The sequence below is a fragment of the mitochondrial genome of Nothobranchius furzeri, assembly GCF_043380555.1.
Source record: "Nothobranchius furzeri mitochondrion, complete genome".
NCBI lineage: Eukaryota > Metazoa > Chordata > Actinopteri > Cyprinodontiformes > Nothobranchiidae > Nothobranchius > Nothobranchius furzeri.
In genome coordinates, this window is record NC_011814.1 from 1 (window position 1) to 19,527 (window position 19,527).

Consider the following 19,527-nt stretch of genomic DNA (forward strand, 5'->3'; position numbering starts at 1 on the left):
GTTAACGTAGCTTAAATAAAGCATGACACTGAAGCTGTTAAGATAAACCTTAGCCTGGTTTCGTAAACACAAAAGTTTGGTCCTAACTTCACTATCAGTTTTAACTAAAATTATACATGCAAGTATCCGCATTCCCGTGAGATTTCCTTAAGTTTTCTTTTGAATTCTAAGAAATGATATCAGGCACAATAAATTTTTAGCCCAAAACATCAGGCTTAGCCACACCCCCAAGGGAATTCAGCAGTGAGAAATATTAAGCTATAAGCGAAAGCTTGACTTAGTTATAGTTAATAGGGCCGGTTAAACTCGTGCCAGCCACCGCGGTTATACGAGAGGCTCAAATTGATCGTTAACGGCGTAAAGCGTGTTTAAAGTACAAATAAACTAAAGCAGAATCCACCCAAAACTGTTATACGTTATTGGGTCAAAGAAAAACTTTTACGTAAGTAGCTTTAACTATCCTGAATACACGAGAGCTGTGAAACAAACTGGGATTAGATACCCCACTATGCACAGTCCTAAACTTTAATATCAAAATACATGTACATTCGCCAGAGTACTACGAGCATTAGCTTAAAACCCAAAGGACTTGGCGGTGCTTTAGCCCCACCTAGAGGAGCCTGTTCTATAACCGATAACCCCCGTTAAACCTTACCTTTTCTTGTTCTTCCCGCCTATATACCGCCGTCGTCAGCTCACCCTGTGAAGGATACTCAGTAAGCAAAGACAATATAATTTAAAACGTCAGGTCGAGGTGTAGCATATGAAAAGGAAAGAAATGGGCTACATTTCCTATGTCAGGATATTACGGACAACATTATGAAAATAAGAATCAAAGGAGGATTTAGCAGTAAGCAGGGACCAGCACACCCCGCTGAAGCTGGCCCTGAAGCACGCACACACCGCCCGTCACTCTCCCTAAACACCACACCCTAAATATATAATAACAATCTAAAACAAAAGGGAGGCAAGTCGTAACATGGTAAGTATACCGGAAGGTGTACTTGGCTAACCAGAGTATAGCTAAATTAGGAAAGCATTTCACTTACACCGAAAAGTTATCCGCGCAAATCGGGTTACTCTGATACTTAAAAGCTAGCTACACATAATAACCAACAAACAACTATTAATACACATTAATATACTAATAAACCTAATTAAACCATTTTTCATATCTCAGTATAGGCGATAGAAAAGGAAATTTAAGCTACAGATAAAGTACCGCAAGGGAATGCTGAAAGAGAAGTGAAATAACACAGTAAAGTATAATAAAGCAGAGATAAACACTCGTACCTTTTGCATCATGATTTAGCAAGAATAGACTAAGCAAAATGTATTCTAGTTTATCACCCCGAAACTAAGTGAGCTACTCCAAGACAGCCTAAAAAAGGGCAAACACGTCTCTGTGGCAAAAGAGTGTGAAGATCTTTGAGTAGAGGTGACAGACCTACCGAACTTAGTTATAGCTGGTTGTCTGGGACTTAGATAGGAGTTTAGCCTTTAACTTTCTTAAACTTAATTCTGACTAATGATCAAGATAACAAAAGAATGTTAAGGAGTTATTCGTAAGGGGTTCAGCCCTTATGAAAAAGGATACAACCTTGTCAGGTGATCAAAGAACATATACACACAAGGTTAATGTTTTAGTGGGCTTAAAAGCAGCCACCTAGGGAAAAAGCGTTAAAGCTCAAACATTACCACCACTTTTAATAAAGATTTTTTATCTCACATCCCCAAAATTACCAGACCTCTCCATCTTATTATGGAAGAGATCATGCTAATATGAGTAATAAGAGACCCTTCTCCTAGCACCCCTGTAATTAGGAGCGGAAAATCCTCCTAAAATTATCGGCCCCAATAAAAGAGGGAATAAAATAACAAAGTAATAACAAGAAAACTGTTTAAACATAACCGTTAACCCAACACCGGAGTGCATTATAGGAAAGATAAAAAGAAAAAGAAGGAATTCGGCAAATATACTATAAAGCCTCGCCTGTTTACCAAAAACATAGCTTCTTGAATTCTCAATATAAGAAGTCCCGCCTGCCCCATGACAAAGTTTAATGGCCGCGGTATTTTGACCGTGCAAAGGTAGCGCAATCACTTGTCTTTTAAATGAAGACCTGTATGAATGGCATAACGAGGGCTTAACTGTCTCCTTTTTCTCATCAATGAAATTGATCTTCTCGTGCAGAAGCGGGAATAAAAACATAAGACGAGAAGACCCTATGGATCTTTAATCGCAAGAATAGAGCATATTCAAATTTCTCAAACTAATGAGTATAATATAATGAGAACTATTCAAGTGACTTTGGTTGGGGCGACCGTGGAGAAAAATAAAACCTCCCTGAGGAATGAAGTAACTTCTTCCAATCCCAGAGTGACAACTCTAAGAAATAGTAATTCTAACCGCAATGATCCGGCAAAGCCGATCAACGAACCAAGTTACCCTAGGGATAACAGCGCAATCCTCTTCTAGAGCCCATATCGACAAGGGGGTTTACGACCTCGATGTTGGATCAGGACATCCTAATGGTGCAGCAGCTATTAAGGGTTCGTTTGTTCAACGATTAAAGTCCTACGTGATCTGAGTTCAGACCGGAGTAATCCAGGTCAGTTTCTATCTATGATATTTTCTACTCTAGTACGAAAGGACCGAGTAAAAAAGGCCAATAATAAATTAAGCCTTCCTCTTTACTTATGAAAACAAATAAATAAGAAAAAGATAATACTAATTAGGAAAAGATAATTCCACGCATTAGAATAACAAAACAAAATACTGGCTCAACTACCCCTATTAGGGTGGTTGAGCCTTTTTTGCCGACTCAACCACAGAGTTAGCATGGCAGAACTAGGTATAGCAAGAGGCCTAAGCCCTTTTTATGGAAGTTCAAATCTTCCTTCTAACTATGTCTCATCAAATTTTATTATATATTATTAACCCATTACTAATAGCAGTGTTTGTCTTATTGGCAGTTGCATTATTAACACTAATTGAACGAAAAGTACTAGGTTATATACAATTACGAAAGGGTCCTAATATTGTAGGGCCTTACGGCCTAGTACAACCCATCGCAGATGGTGTTAAACTATTTTTAAAAGAACCCGTATGACCCTCTACCTCCTCCCCCCTACTCTTCCTAGCTATACCCACCATTGCTCTTGCTTTAGCCTTAATTCTATGAGTTCCCATACCGATGCCCTCCCCTTTAGCGAACCTAAATCTCGGCCTTTTGTTTATCCTAGCCTTCTCCAGCTTAGCAGTATATTCAATCCTAGGCTCAGGTTGAGCTTCCAACTCCAAATATGCACTCATCGGAGCCCTACGGGCCGTGGCTCAAACAATTTCATATGAAGTAAGCCTAGGATTAATTCTTCTTAATACTATCCTTTTCACTGGGGGCTTCACGCTACAAGTTTTCAGTACAGCTCAAGAAAATACTTGACTAGTATTCACAATATGGCCTCTAGCTACAATATGGTATGTATCGACACTAGCAGAAACAAATCGAGCACCCTTTGATTTAACAGAAGGGGAATCAGAACTAGTATCAGGCTTTAACATCGAGTATTCTGGAGGACCTTTTGCATTGTTTTTTCTAGCAGAATATGCAAACATCATCCTTATAAACATACTATCTGCTATTTTGTTCATAAGCACAAATCTACTTTATAATAATCTAAACAACGAAACAATAGTTATTATAATCAAAACAACCCTATTAAGCATAGTCTTCCTATGAGTTCGGACGTCCTACCCACGTTTTCGATATGACCAACTAATACACCTTGTATGAAAAAACATTCTTCCAATTACTATGGCATTTTTAATATGGCACCAAGCCATTCTTGTTTCCTTTGCAGGTCTTCCCCCTCAAATCTAGAGGAGCTGTGCCTGAATAAAGGATTACTTTGATAGAGTAAAAAATAAGGGTTAAAACCCCTTCAACTCCTTAGAAAAAGAGGATTTGAACCTCTACTTAAGAGATCAAAACCCTTCGTGCTCCCATTACACCACTCTCTAGTAGAGTCAGCTAATATAAGCTTTTGGGCCCATACCCCGAACACGTTGGTTAAAGTCCTTCCTCTACTAATGAGCCCTTTGACCCTTCTAACTATAGCATTCACCTTAATACTTGGAACCACCATTACACTCATAAGTACCCATTGGTTACTAGCCTGGATGGGCTTAGAAATTAACACATTGGCAATCATCCCCTTAATAATTAAGCAAAATCACCCCCGAGCTGTAGAAGCCACTACCAAGTACTTCCTAATTCAAGCTACCGCAGCCACAACATTACTGTTTGCTGCCACAACAAATGCCTGACTCACAGGAGCATGAGAAATCTCACAAGTAATACACCCCCTACCCACAATTATTATCACAATGGCCCTTTCCCTAAAAATAGGCCTAGCACCTATGCACTCTTGACTCCCAGATGTTATGCAAGGCCTCGAATTGAAAGTAGGGTTAGTCCTGGCCACCTGACAAAAACTAGCCCCCTTTTCTTTACTGTGTCAAATTCCCAACAGCAACTTTACAATTTTATTAGGATTAACATCTATCATCCTAGGAGGATGAGGAGGTTTAAATCAAACTCAATTACGAAAAATTATAGCCTATTCCTCAATCGCTCATCTAGGCTGAATACTTTTAGTAATACAACTACTCCCTTCATTATCCCTAATAACTTTATTAGTTTATATCATCATAACATTTTCATTATTTAACATCTTCATGATTAATAAGACAACCAATATTAACTCCTTATCAACCTCCTCCATAAAAGTACCCGTCTTAACTACCCTTACTCCATTGATCTTACTATCGCTGGGAGGTCTTCCTCCCTTAACCGGATTTTTACCAAAATGATTAATCCTACAGGAAATAATTAAACAAAATTTTTTTATAACAGCAACCATAGCGGCTCTATCAGCCCTACTCAGCTTGTACTTCTACCTACGATTGTCTTATAACATGACTTTTACCATTGCTCCTAATACATCAACAAACACACTATCCTGACGTCTAAACAACAAAAATATCATTCTACCAACCGCTACCTCAATAACTATAACCCTGCTTATACTCCCCCTTCTTCCCCTTGCAGCAATACCTTTATTTTAAGAGTTTAGGTTAACATCAAACCCAAAGCCTTCAAAGCTTTATATAAGAGTGCAAATCTCTTAACCCTTAAGACCTACAGGATTCTAACCCACATCTTCTGCATGCAAAACAGACACTTTTATTAAGCTAAAGCCTTCTAGACGAGTAGGCCTCGATCCTACAAACTTTTAGTTAACAGCTAAATACTCAAACCAGCGAGCATCCGTCTACTTTCCCCGCCTAGTCGGGGGAGAAATAGGCGGGGAAAGCCCCGGCAGACGATAATCTACCACTCACGGTTTGCAACCATGCATGTACACACCTCAGGGCTGGGGACTGGGAGAAAGAGGACTCAAACCTCTATTTAGGGAGTTACAATCCACCACTATTTCAGTCATTCTACCTGTGACCATCACTCGTTGATTTTTCTCCACTAATCATAAAGATATCGGCACCCTTTATTTAATCTTTGGTGCCTGAGCCGGAATGGTAGGCACAGCCTTAAGCCTCCTGATCCGAGCAGAATTAAGTCAGCCCGGGTCTCTTCTAGGTGACGACCAAATCTACAATGTCATCGTTACAGCACATGCCTTTGTTATAATTTTCTTTATAGTAATACCAATCATAATTGGCGGTTTCGGAAATTGACTAGTACCCCTCATAATCGGAGCACCTGATATAGCTTTTCCCCGAATAAACAACATAAGCTTTTGACTTCTACCCCCCTCCTTCCTTCTTCTATTAGCCTCCTCAGGGGTTGAAGCAGGCGCAGGGACAGGCTGGACAGTCTATCCCCCCTTAGCAGGAAACATAGCTCATGCAGGAGCCTCTGTAGACCTAACAATCTTCTCCCTCCATTTGGCAGGTGTTTCTTCAATTCTAGGGGCCATTAACTTTATCACAACTATTATTAATATAAAACCACCAGCTATTTCACAATATCAAACCCCTTTATTCGTTTGAGCCGTCTTAATCACGGCTGTACTACTTCTACTTTCACTGCCTGTCTTGGCCGCAGGTATTACAATACTACTCACAGATCGAAATTTAAATACGACTTTCATTGACCCAGCTGGAGGAGGAGATCCAATTCTTTATCAACATTTATTTTGATTTTTTGGTCACCCAGAAGTTTACATTCTAATTCTACCAGGTTTTGGCATAATTTCTCATATTGTAGCCTACTATTCAGGTAAAAAAGAACCTTTTGGCTACATGGGTATAGTCTGAGCAATGATAGCAATCGGCTTACTCGGCTTTATTGTTTGGGCTCACCACATATTTACCGTTGGTATAGACGTGGACACCCGAGCTTACTTTACATCTGCAACCATAATCATCGCTATTCCCACAGGGGTGAAAGTATTCAGTTGATTAGCTACCCTTCATGGAGGCGCAATTAAATGAGAAACACCCTTACTTTGGGCTCTTGGTTTTATTTTCTTGTTTACAGTAGGCGGCCTAACGGGGATTGTTCTAGCCAACTCATCTCTTGATATTGTTCTTCATGACACCTACTATGTAGTAGCACACTTCCACTATGTCTTATCAATAGGGGCAGTATTTGCCATCATTGCCGCATTTATTCACTGATTCCCCTTATTTTCAGGCTACACGCTTCATGAAACATGAGCTAAAATCCACTTTGGTGTAATATTTTTAGGAGTAAACCTTACATTCTTCCCACAGCATTTCCTAGGCTTAGCAGGAATACCTCGACGCTATTCAGACTACCCAGATGCCTACACAGTTTGAAATACTGTTTCTTCTATAGGCTCCTTAATCTCTTTAATTGCCATAATCATATTCCTATTTATTATCTGAGAAGCATTTTCATCAAAACGTGAAGTTCTTTCAGTAGAATTAACTCAGACAAATGTTGAATGGCTTCATGGCTGTCCTCCTCCTTATCACACTTTTGAAGAACCTGCATCTGTTCGATGCAATTAATACCGAGAAAGGAAGGAATTGAACCCCCATAATTTGGTTTCAAGCCAATTACATAACCGATCTGTCACTTTCTTAATAAGACCCTAGTAAAATATTACCTTGTCTTGTCAAGACAAAATTGTGGGTTAAAACCCCGCGAGTCTTAAAAATGGCACATCCCTCCCAACTAGGTTTTCAAGATGCAACTTCTCCTGTAATAGAAGAACTTCTTCACTTTCATGATCACACTTTAATAATTGTTTTTTTAATCAGCACGTTAGTACTATACATCATTATTGCAATAGTAACCACCAAACTTACTAATAAGTTTATCCTTGACTCACAAGAAATTGAAATTATTTGAACATTACTTCCAGCCATGATTTTAATCTTAATCGCTCTTCCATCGCTTCGTATCCTGTACCTAATAGATGAAATTAGCAACTCTCATCTCACTATTAAAACCATTGGGCACCAATGATATTGAAGCTATGAATATACAGATTATGAAAACATCACATTCGACTCCTATATAACTCCTACCCAAGATCTAATGCCTGGTCAGTTCCGATTACTAGAAACAGATCACCGAATAGTAGTTCCTATGGAGTCACCTACCCGAATCCTCGTTTCTGCAGACGACGTTTTACACTCGTGAGCTGTTCCAAGCCTTGGCATTAAAATAGATGCAGTACCAGGACGGTTAAACCAAACAGCATTTATTGTCTCGCGACCAGGTGTATATTACGGCCAGTGCTCTGAAATTTGTGGAGCTAACCATAGTTTTATACCCATTGTTGTTGAAGCTGTTCCACTAAAATACTTTGAAGATTGATCTTCCCTAATACTCCAAGATGCCTCGCTAGAAAGCTAAATGGGTGTAAGCATTAGCCTTTTAAGCTAAACATGGTGCCTCCCAACCACCTCTAGCGAAATGCCACAACTCAACCCCAATCCCTGATTTATAATCATAACCTTCGCCTGATTACTTTTCCTGATTGTTATTCCCCCAAAAGTATTGGCACATACAACTCCTAATAATGCTTTACCACAAAAAGTTGTATGTTCTCGTACAGAGTCTTGAGTCTGACCATGATATTAAATTTATTTGATCAATTCATAAGTCCCACACTATTAGGAATCCCACTAATACTATTAGCTTTATCCCTACCTTGAGTTTTGTACCCGAAACCTCTTAAACGCTGACTTAATAACCGAACTTTAACAATTCAAAGTTGGTTTATTAATAACTTTATTAAACAAATTTTTTTACCTATAAACACAGAAGGTCATAAATGAGCAATATTACTAACATCCCTACTAATTTTCTTAATCACACTTAATCTTCTAGGACTCCTCCCATATACTTTTACACCAACTACGCAACTCTCCCTTAACATAGCATTCGCAACTCCTATCTGACTTACTACTGTGATCTTAGGCATACGAAAACAGCCCACCCACTCTTTAGGCCACCTACTACCAGAAGGCACCCCAACCCTGCTAATCCCTATTTTAGTTGTTATTGAAACTATTAGCCTGTTTATCCGACCTCTAGCTTTAGGTGTCCGACTTACAGCCAATCTAACAGCAGGACACCTTTTAATCCAACTAATTGCCTCAGGAGCCTATTTCCTGTTCCCCCTCATACCCGCAGTAGCATTGCTTACTTCTACACTCCTCTTTCTTTTAACCCTCCTAGAAGTAGCTGTTGCTATAATCCAGGCATACGTCTTTGTTCTTCTGCTAAGCCTCTACTTACAAGAAAACATCTAATGGCCCACCAAGCACATGCGTATCATATAGTAGACCCAAGCCCATGACCCCTTACAGGTGCAGTTGCCGCTTTACTCCTAACATCCGGCTTAGCAATTTGAATACATTTTAACTCTATATTCCTCTTAATAATTGGTTTAACTCTCATACTGTTAACCATAACCCAATGATGACGGGATGTTATTCGAGAAGGCACATTTCAAGGACACCATACACTACCTGTTCAGAAAGGACTTCGTTATGGGATAATCTTATTTATCACCTCCGAAGTCTTTTTCTTCTTAGGCTTCTTCTGAGCATTCTACCACTCAAGTCTAGCTCCCACCCCCGAACTTGGCGGGTGTTGACCACCAACAGGCATTAGTACACTCAACCCATTTGAAGTCCCACTTCTAAACACAGCAGTTCTTCTTGCTTCAGGTGTAACAGTTACCTGAGCACATCACAGTATTATAGAAGGTCAACGAAAACAAGCAATTCAATCATTAACTCTGACTATTATTCTTGGATTTTACTTTACTATCCTTCAAGCAATAGAGTACTATGAGGCACCTTTTACAATCGCAGACGGTGTCTATGGCTCAACTTTCTTTGTAGCCACTGGTTTTCACGGCCTGCATGTAATTATTGGATCTTCATTTTTAATAGTATGCTTATTGCGACAAATTAATTTTCACTTTACTTCACAACACCACTTTGGATTTGAAGCTGCAGCCTGATATTGACACTTCGTTGATGTAGTGTGACTTTTCCTCTATGTTTCTATTTATTGATGAGGATCTTATCTTTCTAGTATAGGTAATACTAGTGACTTCCAATCACTTAACCCTAGTTAAATTCTAGGGAAAGATAATGAATATAATCTCTACTACATTGCCCATGTTCCTAATAATTTCAACAATTCTTGCCATCTTAGCATTTTGGTTACCCTCGTTAAACTCTAATTATGATAAATTATCCCCTTATGAGTGCGGTTTTGACCCTTTAGGCTCAGCTCGACTTCCTTTCTCAATACGATTCTTTCTAATCGCTATCCTATTCATCCTCTTTGATTTAGAAATTGCCTTGTTACTCCCTCTCCCTTGGGGAAACCAACTTCCTGATCCCCTGACCTCGTTCTCATGAATATCAGCAGTATTAACACTTCTAACCCTTGGATTAATTTATGAGTGAACCCAAGGAGGCCTAGAATGAGCAGAGTAGGTTATTAGTTTAATAAAAACATTTGAATTCGGCTTAAAAAATTGTGGTTAAACTCCATAATAACCCTGATGATTTTTACATTAATAACTTTTTCATTTATATTCGTCTTAGGCCTGATAGGCCTAACATTTTACCGAACACACTTACTCTCTGCACTTCTATGTCTTGAAGGTATGATGCTATCTATTTTCATAGCTTTTTCCCTATGAGTCCTCCAAATGGAGTCAGACAACTTCTCTACACCTCCTTTGCTACTTCTTACCTTTTCGGCTTGTGAAGCAAGTATTGGTCTTGCTTTACTAATTGCTATCGCACGAACCCACGGCTCAGATCGCATTAACACCCTAAACCTGTTACAATGTTAAAAGTTATTTTACCCACACTCATATTAATTTCATCAACCTGGGTTTCACCCTACAAAAACATATGATCCTCCATTCTTTTGTATAGTTTTATTATTGCTTCGACTAGCCTTGGTTGAATTTCTTATTCAACCATCACTAACTGAACTACAACTAATACCCTTATAAGTACAGACTCTTTATCATCACCCCTATTAATCCTTACCTGCTGACTCCTTCCACTAATGATTTTAGCAAGTCAAAAACATGTTTTAAATGAGCCTGTAAATCGACAACGAGTCTATCTTACCTTACTGATCTCCCTACAATTCTTCTTAATTCTAGCTTTTAGCGCTACAGAAACCATTATGTTCTATGTTATATTTGAAGCCACCCTCATCCCAACATTAATACTTATTACACGATGGGGCAACCAAAAAGAACGGTTAAACGCAGGCACTTATTTTTTATTTTACACCCTAGCAAGCTCACTACCCCTTCTGGTAGCTCTACTCATTCTACATAGCTCAACAGGAACATTATCCTTCTTTACAATAAGCTATTTAAGTTCCCCCACCCTGACCCCTATTTCACATCAACTATGATGACTCGGATGTCTCATAGCTTTTTTAGTAAAAATACCTCTTTACGGGGTTCACTTATGGTTACCCAAAGCGCACGTAGAAGCACCTATTGCTGGATCAATAGTACTTGCTGCTGTGTTATTAAAACTAGGAGGTTATGGTCTTATGCGAATTATAACAATCCTAGAACCCTTAACCAAAAACATAGCTTACCCCTTTATCATCTTGGCACTATGAGGAGTAATTATAACAGGATTAATCTGTCTACGACAAACTGATCTAAAATCTCTAATTGCCTACTCATCAGTAAGCCACATAGGTCTCGTCGCAGCAGGGATCTTAATTCAAACTTCATGAGGATTCTCAGGAGCATTAATCCTAATAATTGCACACGGCCTAACCTCATCAGCCCTATTTTGTTTAGCTAACACTAACTATGAGCGAACACATAGCCGAACAATGATCATTACCCGAGGATTACAAAGCATCTTTCCCTTAATAGCTGCCTGGTGATTTATTTCAAGTTTAGCAAATCTTGCTCTTCCTCCACTTCCCAATCTCTTGGGAGAATTACTAATCACCTCCTCATTATTCAATTGATCCGTTTTCTCGCTTATCTTTACAGGTTTGGGAACCTTAATTACAGCTAGTTATTCACTACACATATTCCTTACAGCACAACGAGGAACACCTCCCAACCACATAATACTTTTAAGCCCCACATACACACGAGAACACCTACTTATCTTTCTGCATATCATACCTCTTGTCATATTAATAATGAAACCAGAACTAGTTTGAGGATGAACTACATGTGGCTATAATTTAGACAAAATATAAGATTGTGATTCTTACAACAAAGGTTAAAACCCTTTTAGCCACAGAGAGAGGCATGATCGTAGCGATGACTGCTAATTTTCGCACTCTTGGTTTGAATCCGGGACTCTCTCAAACTTCTAAAGGATAATAGCTGATCCGTTGGCCTTAGGAGCCAAAAACTCTTGGTGCAACTCCAAGTAGAAGTTATGCACAACTTATCCTTAATATTTTCATCCACTATATTTTGACTTTTATTAATTCTTATTTATCCTCTATTAGACACTTTAAAACCTCGACTACCATCAGACTGATCCCGCAAAAAAGTCAAAACAGCTGTAAAATTTACATTTTTTACAGCATTATTCCCCTTAATACTTTTCATTGACCAGGGCCTGGAAACAATTATCACTACATGAGCATGGACCGACACACTATTTAACATTAATCTAAGTTTTAAATTTGATTCTTACTCTTCAATCTTTTTGCCCATCGCCCTTTATGTAACTTGATCAATCTTAGAATTTGCTCTATGATACATGCACTCAGATGCATATATTAATAAATTCTTTAAAAACCTTTTAATTTTTTTAATCGCCATAATTGTTCTTGTAACTGCTAATAATCTGTTTCAACTTTTTATTGGTTGAGAAGGTGTAGGAATTATGTCATTTATCTTAATTGGGTGATGATATGGCCGAGCTGATGCCAACACAGCTGCTCTGCAAGCAGTGATTTACAACCGAGTGGGAGATATCGGCTTAATTCTAGCTATGGCTTGAATAGCAATAAACCTTACCTCATGAGAAATTCATCAAATCTTCATAACCTCACAACTAACAACCTCAACGCTCCCACTCTTGGGTCTAATCCTTGCTGCAACCGGCAAATCAGCCCAGTTTGGGCTTCACCCTTGATTACCCTCAGCCATAGAAGGACCTACCCCTGTTTCAGCATTGCTTCACTCAAGTACTATAGTCGTTGCTGGTGTATTTTTATTAATTCGGTTTAGCCCTCTAATAGATAATGACCCAATTGCTCTTTCTACATGTCTCTGTCTAGGGTCTATTACAGCACTATTTGCCGCTATCTGTGCCCTCACACAAAATGACATTAAAAAAATTATTGCATTCTCCACTTCAAGCCAACTAGGCTTAATAATAGTTACCGTCGGCCTGAACCAACCTCAATTAGCCTTCATTCACATCTGCACTCACGCCTTTTTTAAAGCTATATTGTTTTTGTGTTCAGGATCCATTATTCACGCTATAAAAGATGAACAAGATATTCGAAAAATAGGAGGCTTAAACCATTTACTGCCTGTAACCTCTTCTTGCCTAACAATCGGCAGCTTAGCCCTATTAGGTATACCCTTCTTAGCAGGATTCTTTTCAAAAGATGCCATCATTGAGGCCATAAACACATCACACTTAAACGCCTGAGCCCTAATCATTACTCTAATTGCAACCTCTTTTACTGCAGCCTACAGCTTTCGAATCGTGTACTACGTTTCAATAGGGTACCCCCGATTTAACACCTTGTCTCCCATTAATGAAAATAATAATGCTATCATCAACCCTTTAAAACGGTTAGCATGAGGAAGTATTTTAGCAGGACTTTTAATTTTTTCTGACACCTTACCTTTCAAAAACCCAATTCTCACTATACCCACAAGCATTAAGATAGCCGCTATCTTGGTTACTCTTTTAGGCTTTTTAACTGCTATAGAAATATCCATCATAATATCTAAACAGCTGAAACTAACCCCTAAACTTACACCCTTTAACTTTTCAAATATACTGGGTTACTTCCCGACAGTGATCCATCGAGTTTTTACTAAAATGTCTCTTTTAATAGGACAACACATCTCTAATCAAACAATTGATCAAACTTGACTAGAAAAAATTGGTCCTAAAACAGTCTCTACAATAAGTAACAAACCCATCCACCTAGTAGAAAACATACAGAAAGGTTTAATTAAAACATATTTATCCATTTTCTTCATCTCTACAGTAATCTTTACCTACCTCTTTTCACTAAACTGGGCGTAGTACTGAAAAGCTTATGCCTCAAGTTAATTTAAATACAACAAATAATGCTAGAAGTAATACTAAAGCCCCTAATACCAATAAGACCCCACCACATAAATATATGAGCGCTACTCCCCATGCATCCTTTTGAACTATATTAAAACTAGAAATCTCACCTAGTAAATGTAATGGCCCATCATAAAAATGCAAAACCATAGCAGCAGTAAAAAATACTAAACACATATAAGAAATTATTAAACCCAGCACATAACCACTCCCCAAACTTTCAGGAAAAGGCTCAGCAATTAACGCTGCCGAATACCCAAAAACAACCATTATACCACCTAAATAGATTCAAAACAAGATCAAAGAGAAAAAAGGACCACTTAAAATTGCTAAAGCAAGACAACCTACCCCAGCAACTAATACAAGACCTAATGCAGTAAAATAAGGAGGGGGGTTTGAAGCCACAAATGCCAAACCCAAAATCAAGAGAACTAAACTCAAACACATTATAATTGACATAAATCTTACCTGGGTTTTAACCAGGCTCACTAACCCAAAAACTACCGTTGTATTCAACTATTAAAATAAATGGCCAACCTGCGAAAAACACATCCTTTAATCAAAATTGCAAATGACTCCCTAATTGACCTTCCCACCCCATCTAATATTTCAGCATGATGAAATTTTGGCTCCTTATTAGGTCTCTGCTTAATTAGCCAAATTATCACTGGATTATTCTTAGCCATACATTACACCTCGGATATTTCAACTGCTTTCTCTTCAGTAGTACATATTTGCCGAGATGTCAACTACGGATGACTCATCCGCAATATTCATGCTAACGGAGCCTCATTCTTTTTCATCTGCATTTACCTTCATGTGGGGCGAGGGCTTTATTATGGGTCCTACCTTTATAAAGAGACATGAAATCTAGGCGTAATCTTATTACTTCTCCTTATAATAACAGCATTTGTAGGGTATGTACTTCCATGAGGACAAATATCATTTTGAGGTGCTACAGTAATCACTAACCTTCTCTCAGCAATCCCATACATTGGAAACAACCTTGTCCAATGGATTTGAGGGGACTTCTCAGTTAATAACGCCACTCTCACCCGCTTTTTTGCTTTCCATTTTTTGCTTCCTTTTATTATTTTAGCAACAACTATAATTCACCTTATCTTCCTACATGAAACGGGCTCTAATAACCCCACGGGTATCACAACGGACTCGGATAAAATCACCTTTCACCCCTACTTCTCATATAAAGATCTATTAGGTTTTGCTATTTTAATCATACTTCTAGTATCACTATCCCTTTTTGCTCCTAACCTTCTAGGGGACCCTGAAAACTTTACCCCTGCTAATCCTCTAGTCACACCACCCCACATTAAACCAGAATGGTATTTTCTGTTTGCCTATGCTATCCTCCGATCTATTCCTAATAAACTAGGGGGAGTTATTGCCCTCTTTGCCTCCATCCTAGTTTTATTCTGTGTCCCTCTCCTCCACACCTCGAAACAACGATCCCTCACATTCCGCCCCCTTGGGCAGGTCTTGTTTTGACTATTAGTGGGAGATATTATCACCCTAACATGAATTGGAGGAATACCTGTCGAACACCCTTACATCATCATTGGACAAATTGCATCACTAATCTACTTTATAATCTTACTAATTTTCATACCCGCTCTTAACTTGTATGAAAATAAAATTTGATGATAAGTACTCATAGCTTAAATAAAGCATTAGTTTTGTAAACTAAAAATGAAGGTTAAACCCCATCTTAGTACTAAACAGAAGTTTTAATCTTGTCTTTGTACTCAAAACCAAAATTCACCCAACCCACCCCATATACTGGGGTCTAAATATCTGAAAGCTTTCAGCTACAAACATATCAAACTTCACCCATCTCTGCCAGGGGGGGGGGGGGGGGGGCTTGCAGCTGGTGGAGCGAGACACCCCCCTCCGCCCCAAATCTGCCAGCAATTTTACTCTCCCAAGACCTCTTATGATTCGCCTACCTCCGAGTTCGAAAAGGCCGCCAGAATCCGCCATAAAAAGGGGGGAAAAGGTTACCTAAGAAAAAATCTTTTACTTTTTTTTACTTTTTTTGTTAGGGTTTTCCTCTTGGCCTCGGAAGGGGACTTCCTATTTTTCGCAGGATTCTGCCAATTGGGTCTAGGCGTCAAGTACTTGTATGTCATATCATCATTAAATGATATGCATCATTTAAACGATGGTGCTATAAAAGCACCATAGAATAATCCCTACCTAACTATTTTTACCCATTCAGGCGACAAAACTGGATGCAACAAGCACGGGCGCCTGATTTGTTTAATCCTTGTTCTACCTATTGGGCTGTGCGTTTAATTCACATATACCAGGACTCAAGCACTCTGCAAGTCAGTACCGTTGCACAGTAAGAAACCAGCAACAGGTTGATTTCTTAAGGTGAAACGTCATTGATGGTCAGGGATCGAACTCGTGGGGGTCGCTCTTTCTCACATTTTTCCTAGCATTTGGTTCCTACTTCAGGGCCATTGATTGATAATCACTCCCCTACTCAATGCCTATCCAAGAGGCATTTGATTAATGGCGGTATACCACGGCGGGAGCACCCCCCAAGCCGGGCGTTCTTTTCCAGTGGCTATAGTTCTTTTTTCTTTTTTTTTCCTTTCTATAGACTTCTCACAGTGTCAGTAATCTATGATTGAAAGGTGGAACTAATCCTAGGAATTAAATGTTATAGGTGAGAGTTGGAATGGATGTCTTTGAAGGTTTGCTTAATTGATATTTAAAGCATAACAAGTGCTCTATCTAGACGAGTTTCCTTGAAGTGAGTTTCAGAGAATCCTATTGGGTTTTCCCCCCCTTCCCCCCCAATTCCAAATAAACCATTCATCACACACCCTATGAAAATAAAATCTACAATTTCGAAAAGAAATAAAATTTTAATCTAAAATCTTAATGCTAAACATTAAAAAATCGCACTTAAATAAAAATCTTAAAAATGAGGTAGCCTACAAATTTATCAGTACAGAACTTGGAAATACCTCACACCCTAAAACAGAATAAATGAGCGCAAGCAAGTTAAAAATCCACAATTTTAAAAAACTTTACAAGACTGAAATCTGAAAAAACACCTCATCACCTACAACTACACCCCCCCCATAACTGTCATTTTTAACACATATTAACAAAATTTTCAAGTAATTTTCAACCGCCTCCCTGCTACTCCAGTAAATTAACACATCAGATCATATTGTTTCTTAAATCCTTGCTCTAGTTAATCATGATCACAATTGCATTTAACATCAGACCATTAAGAAGAACTACTTTAGAATACCTCAACAGTTGCAACCTCCTTCAAAACCTACCTAGCACCAATAATTTAAAAGACCTTTTCACTCACATTCTCACACATCCATTTTGCACCCTCTCTCGCAATCTTTTACTACTTTAACAACAACTATAACCCACCTCTTCTCCCCTAACAGATCAACAACCCCTACAAACCAAAACGATGTCTTCTATCACATTAACCCTTCAACCACGACAATGACCAGAGACCACTTCTCTCAGCCCTAAATTTGCCTTATACCTGTCTTTCCTCTACACCTCAAGACAACAATCCTACACTCTACCCCAGCAAGTGGTACTTACTTCTAATAAACGTATACTTTCCAGTATAAATCAAATTCACATCTACCATACACCCTTATATGAATATAATTACATTCTACCGGATGAACTACATCACCAAATCATTTCACACCCCCACTATTATACGCTCACTCTTGACCTGTAAAAGGCCCTCAAAAATCTACATTAATAATTTAACGGTAAAAAAATGCTTTATGATACCTCAAACCCCGCTTACAATCAGAAAAAAAGAATTTTAATCTCTATCCCTGACTCCCAAAGCCAGAATTTTACTTAAACTATTTTCTGCCATCGGGGGGGGGGGGGGGCTTGCAGCTGGTGGAGCGAGACACCCCCCTCCACCCCAAATCTGCCAGCAATTTTACTCTCCCGAGACCTCTTATGATTCGCCTACCTCCGAGTTCGAAAAGGCCGCCAGAATCCGCCATAAAAAGGGGGGAAAAGGTTACCTAAGAAAAAATCTTTTACTTTTTTTTACTTTTTTTGTTAGGGTTTTCCTCTTGGCCTCGGAAGGGGACTTCCTATTTTTCGCAGGATTCTGCCAATTGGGTCTAGGCGTCAAGTACTTGTATGTCATATCATCATTAAATGATATGCATCATTTAAACGATGGTGCTATAAAAGCACCATAGAATAATCCCTACCTAACTATTTTTACCCATTCAGGCGACAAAACTGGATGCAACAAGCACGGGCGCCTGATTTGTTTAATCCTTGTTCTACCTATTGGCTGTGCGTTTAATTCACATATACCAGGACTCAAGCACTCTGCAAGTCAGTACCGTTGCACAGTAAGAAACCAGCAACAGGTTGATTTCTTAAGGTGAAACGTCATTGATGGTCAGGGATCGAACTCGTGGGGGTCGCTCTTTCTCACATTTTTCCTAGCATTTGGTTCCTACTTCAGGGCCATTGATTGATAATCACTCCCCTACTCAATGCCTATCCAAGAGGCATTTGATTAATGGCGGTATACCACGGCGGGAGCACCCCCCAAGCCGGGCGTTCTTTTCCAGTGGCTATAGTTCTTTTTTCTTTTTTTTTCCTTTCTATAGACTTCTCACAGTGTCAGTAATCTATGATTGAAAGGTGGAACTAATCCTAGGAATTAAATGTTATAGGTGAGAGTTGGAATGGATGTCTTTGAAGGTTTGCTTAATTGATATTTAAAGCATAACAAGTGCTCTATCTAGACGAGTTTCCTTGAAGTGAGTTTCAGAGAATCCTATTGGGTTTTCCCCCCCTGGCCCCCCCCCCAAAATACTACCATCTATGAAAACTAGAAGCAAAATCTTCAGTTTTCAGAACAAAAGGACAGAAAAATAAGTCAATTAACCCGATAAATCAAAATAGAACCTCACACGTGAATAAAATATGCAAAATAAGCACCTGTAAATTAAGCAAGCATGCTGAACCTCTTTTCCACACCATCAACTAAATCTGATATAAAAATAAACAATTGAATACTCCAAATTCCTGCCAGGACTTTAACCAGGACCAGCAATTTGAAAAACTACCGTTGTATTCAACTACACGAACGAGTGATATGCGTAAAATGCATCCCTTACACCCTCCCTTTTCTCTCCACTGGTAATAAAACTTAAGCTGTTTTATAAACAAACCGCCTACATTTAAAACATATTAAAAATCTTTATTCTTCAAAAACTACCCAAATTTAATAGTAATGTCAGGGCCCCTAAAAATATAATCACCTCAATATGTACAGTTTTATTTTCAAATTACACAACTGTGTCACGTAAATCACCATTTGCAATTTACAATTTTTGCATTTGCAATGATGACATTACACACCATAAATCACAATTTTTTTTTTAAAAAACATAGTAATGTCAGGGCCTTAAAGCCAAACTACTGTAAAATATAATTTTATCTTTCAAATGTAATACATCAGTCACACTTACAGGTACTAATTTGTAGCTACAATCATGATTTATACATTATGCAATTTAACTTTTAAACACACACTCAGCACCAAATGCCAGAATATTAAATACCTTACAATATCCTATCTTCACGATGTAATTAACACCCTTTTAAAAGATGAG

General features: G+C 38.6%; 13 protein-coding genes and 25 non-coding genes across 38 annotated transcripts; 28 read left to right on the plus strand and 10 right to left on the minus strand. All coding sequences in view use genetic code 2, as the record gives it.

Annotated features, from left to right (window-relative positions):
* Positions 1 to 69, plus strand: KEG92_t01. The gene has a single exon. It is a non-coding gene; the product is annotated as a tRNA-Phe (tRNA).
* On the plus strand, positions 70 to 1,014 carry KEG92_r02. The gene has a single exon. It is a non-coding gene; the product is annotated as a s-rRNA (ribosomal RNA).
* KEG92_t02 lies at positions 1,014 to 1,085 on the plus strand. The gene has a single exon. It is a non-coding gene; the product is annotated as a tRNA-Val (tRNA).
* Position 1,086: 1 nt separating this feature from the next.
* Positions 1,087 to 2,756, plus strand: KEG92_r01. Its single transcript has one exon. It is a non-coding gene; the product is annotated as a l-rRNA (ribosomal RNA).
* An 80-nt stretch (positions 2,757 to 2,836) lies between these two features.
* KEG92_t03 lies at positions 2,837 to 2,909 on the plus strand. The gene has a single exon. It is a non-coding gene; the product is annotated as a tRNA-Leu (tRNA).
* Positions 2,910 to 3,884, plus strand: ND1 (NADH dehydrogenase subunit 1). Its single transcript has one exon. The coding sequence runs from the start codon at positions 2,910 to 2,912 to the stop codon at positions 3,882 to 3,884; it is 975 nt and encodes a 324-aa protein (YP_002456256.1).
* Position 3,885: 1 nt separating this feature from the next.
* Positions 3,886 to 3,954, plus strand: KEG92_t04. The gene has a single exon. It is a non-coding gene; the product is annotated as a tRNA-Ile (tRNA).
* Positions 3,954 to 4,024, minus strand: KEG92_t05. The gene has a single exon. It is a non-coding gene; the product is annotated as a tRNA-Gln (tRNA).
* On the plus strand, positions 4,024 to 4,093 carry KEG92_t06. The gene has a single exon. It is a non-coding gene; the product is annotated as a tRNA-Met (tRNA).
* Positions 4,094 to 5,129, plus strand: ND2 (NADH dehydrogenase subunit 2). The gene has a single exon. A coding segment is annotated over exon 1 (1,036 nt).
* On the plus strand, positions 5,130 to 5,200 carry KEG92_t07. Its single transcript has one exon. It is a non-coding gene; the product is annotated as a tRNA-Trp (tRNA).
* On the minus strand, positions 5,199 to 5,267 carry KEG92_t08. The gene has a single exon. It is a non-coding gene; the product is annotated as a tRNA-Ala (tRNA).
* On the minus strand, positions 5,268 to 5,340 carry KEG92_t09. Its single transcript has one exon. It is a non-coding gene; the product is annotated as a tRNA-Asn (tRNA).
* Positions 5,341 to 5,376: 36 nt separating this feature from the next.
* On the minus strand, positions 5,377 to 5,441 carry KEG92_t10. The gene has a single exon. It is a non-coding gene; the product is annotated as a tRNA-Cys (tRNA).
* A 6-nt stretch (positions 5,442 to 5,447) lies between these two features.
* On the minus strand, positions 5,448 to 5,514 carry KEG92_t11. Its single transcript has one exon. It is a non-coding gene; the product is annotated as a tRNA-Tyr (tRNA).
* A 1-nt stretch (position 5,515) lies between these two features.
* COX1 (cytochrome c oxidase subunit I) lies at positions 5,516 to 7,060 on the plus strand. The gene has a single exon. It carries the CDS (start codon positions 5,516 to 5,518, stop codon positions 7,058 to 7,060), a length of 1,545 nt encoding a protein of 514 aa, YP_002456258.1.
* A 3-nt stretch (positions 7,061 to 7,063) lies between these two features.
* Positions 7,064 to 7,134, minus strand: KEG92_t12. Its single transcript has one exon. It is a non-coding gene; the product is annotated as a tRNA-Ser (tRNA).
* Positions 7,135 to 7,137: 3 nt separating this feature from the next.
* Positions 7,138 to 7,205, plus strand: KEG92_t13. The gene has a single exon. It is a non-coding gene; the product is annotated as a tRNA-Asp (tRNA).
* Positions 7,206 to 7,208: 3 nt separating this feature from the next.
* On the plus strand, positions 7,209 to 7,899 carry COX2 (cytochrome c oxidase subunit II). Its single transcript has one exon. A coding segment is annotated over exon 1 (691 nt).
* Positions 7,900 to 7,972, plus strand: KEG92_t14. The gene has a single exon. It is a non-coding gene; the product is annotated as a tRNA-Lys (tRNA).
* Position 7,973: 1 nt separating this feature from the next.
* Positions 7,974 to 8,141, plus strand: ATP8 (ATP synthase F0 subunit 8). The gene has a single exon. It carries the CDS (start codon positions 7,974 to 7,976, stop codon positions 8,139 to 8,141), a length of 168 nt encoding a protein of 55 aa, YP_002456260.1.
* ATP6 (ATP synthase F0 subunit 6) lies at positions 8,132 to 8,814 on the plus strand. The gene has a single exon. A coding segment is annotated over exon 1 (683 nt).
* Positions 8,815 to 9,598, plus strand: COX3 (cytochrome c oxidase subunit III). Its single transcript has one exon. A coding segment is annotated over exon 1 (784 nt).
* On the plus strand, positions 9,599 to 9,667 carry KEG92_t15. The gene has a single exon. It is a non-coding gene; the product is annotated as a tRNA-Gly (tRNA).
* ND3 (NADH dehydrogenase subunit 3) lies at positions 9,668 to 10,016 on the plus strand. The gene has a single exon. A coding segment is annotated over exon 1 (349 nt).
* Positions 10,017 to 10,085, plus strand: KEG92_t16. Its single transcript has one exon. It is a non-coding gene; the product is annotated as a tRNA-Arg (tRNA).
* A 1-nt stretch (position 10,086) lies between these two features.
* On the plus strand, positions 10,087 to 10,383 carry ND4L (NADH dehydrogenase subunit 4L). The gene has a single exon. The coding sequence runs from the start codon at positions 10,087 to 10,089 to the stop codon at positions 10,381 to 10,383; it is 297 nt and encodes a 98-aa protein (YP_002456264.1).
* Positions 10,377 to 11,757, plus strand: ND4 (NADH dehydrogenase subunit 4). Its single transcript has one exon. A coding segment is annotated over exon 1 (1,381 nt).
* On the plus strand, positions 11,758 to 11,826 carry KEG92_t17. Its single transcript has one exon. It is a non-coding gene; the product is annotated as a tRNA-His (tRNA).
* On the plus strand, positions 11,827 to 11,895 carry KEG92_t18. Its single transcript has one exon. It is a non-coding gene; the product is annotated as a tRNA-Ser (tRNA).
* Positions 11,896 to 11,968, plus strand: KEG92_t19. The gene has a single exon. It is a non-coding gene; the product is annotated as a tRNA-Leu (tRNA).
* ND5 (NADH dehydrogenase subunit 5) lies at positions 11,969 to 13,810 on the plus strand. The gene has a single exon. The coding sequence runs from the start codon at positions 11,969 to 11,971 to the stop codon at positions 13,808 to 13,810; it is 1,842 nt and encodes a 613-aa protein (YP_002456266.1).
* Positions 13,796 to 14,314, minus strand: ND6 (NADH dehydrogenase subunit 6). Its single transcript has one exon. The coding sequence runs from the start codon at positions 14,312 to 14,314 to the stop codon at positions 13,796 to 13,798; it is 519 nt and encodes a 172-aa protein (YP_002456267.1).
* A 1-nt stretch (position 14,315) lies between these two features.
* KEG92_t20 lies at positions 14,316 to 14,381 on the minus strand. Its single transcript has one exon. It is a non-coding gene; the product is annotated as a tRNA-Gln (tRNA).
* Positions 14,382 to 14,383: 2 nt separating this feature from the next.
* On the plus strand, positions 14,384 to 15,520 carry CYTB (cytochrome b). Its single transcript has one exon. The coding sequence runs from the start codon at positions 14,384 to 14,386 to the stop codon at positions 15,518 to 15,520; it is 1,137 nt and encodes a 378-aa protein (YP_002456268.1).
* Positions 15,521 to 15,589, plus strand: KEG92_t21. Its single transcript has one exon. It is a non-coding gene; the product is annotated as a tRNA-Thr (tRNA).
* Positions 15,590 to 17,680: 2,091 nt separating this feature from the next.
* On the minus strand, positions 17,681 to 17,749 carry KEG92_t22. Its single transcript has one exon. It is a non-coding gene; the product is annotated as a tRNA-Pro (tRNA).
* A 1,183-nt stretch (positions 17,750 to 18,932) lies between these two features.
* On the minus strand, positions 18,933 to 19,000 carry KEG92_t23. Its single transcript has one exon. It is a non-coding gene; the product is annotated as a tRNA-Glu (tRNA).
* Between the last annotated feature and the right edge of the window lie 527 nt (positions 19,001 to 19,527).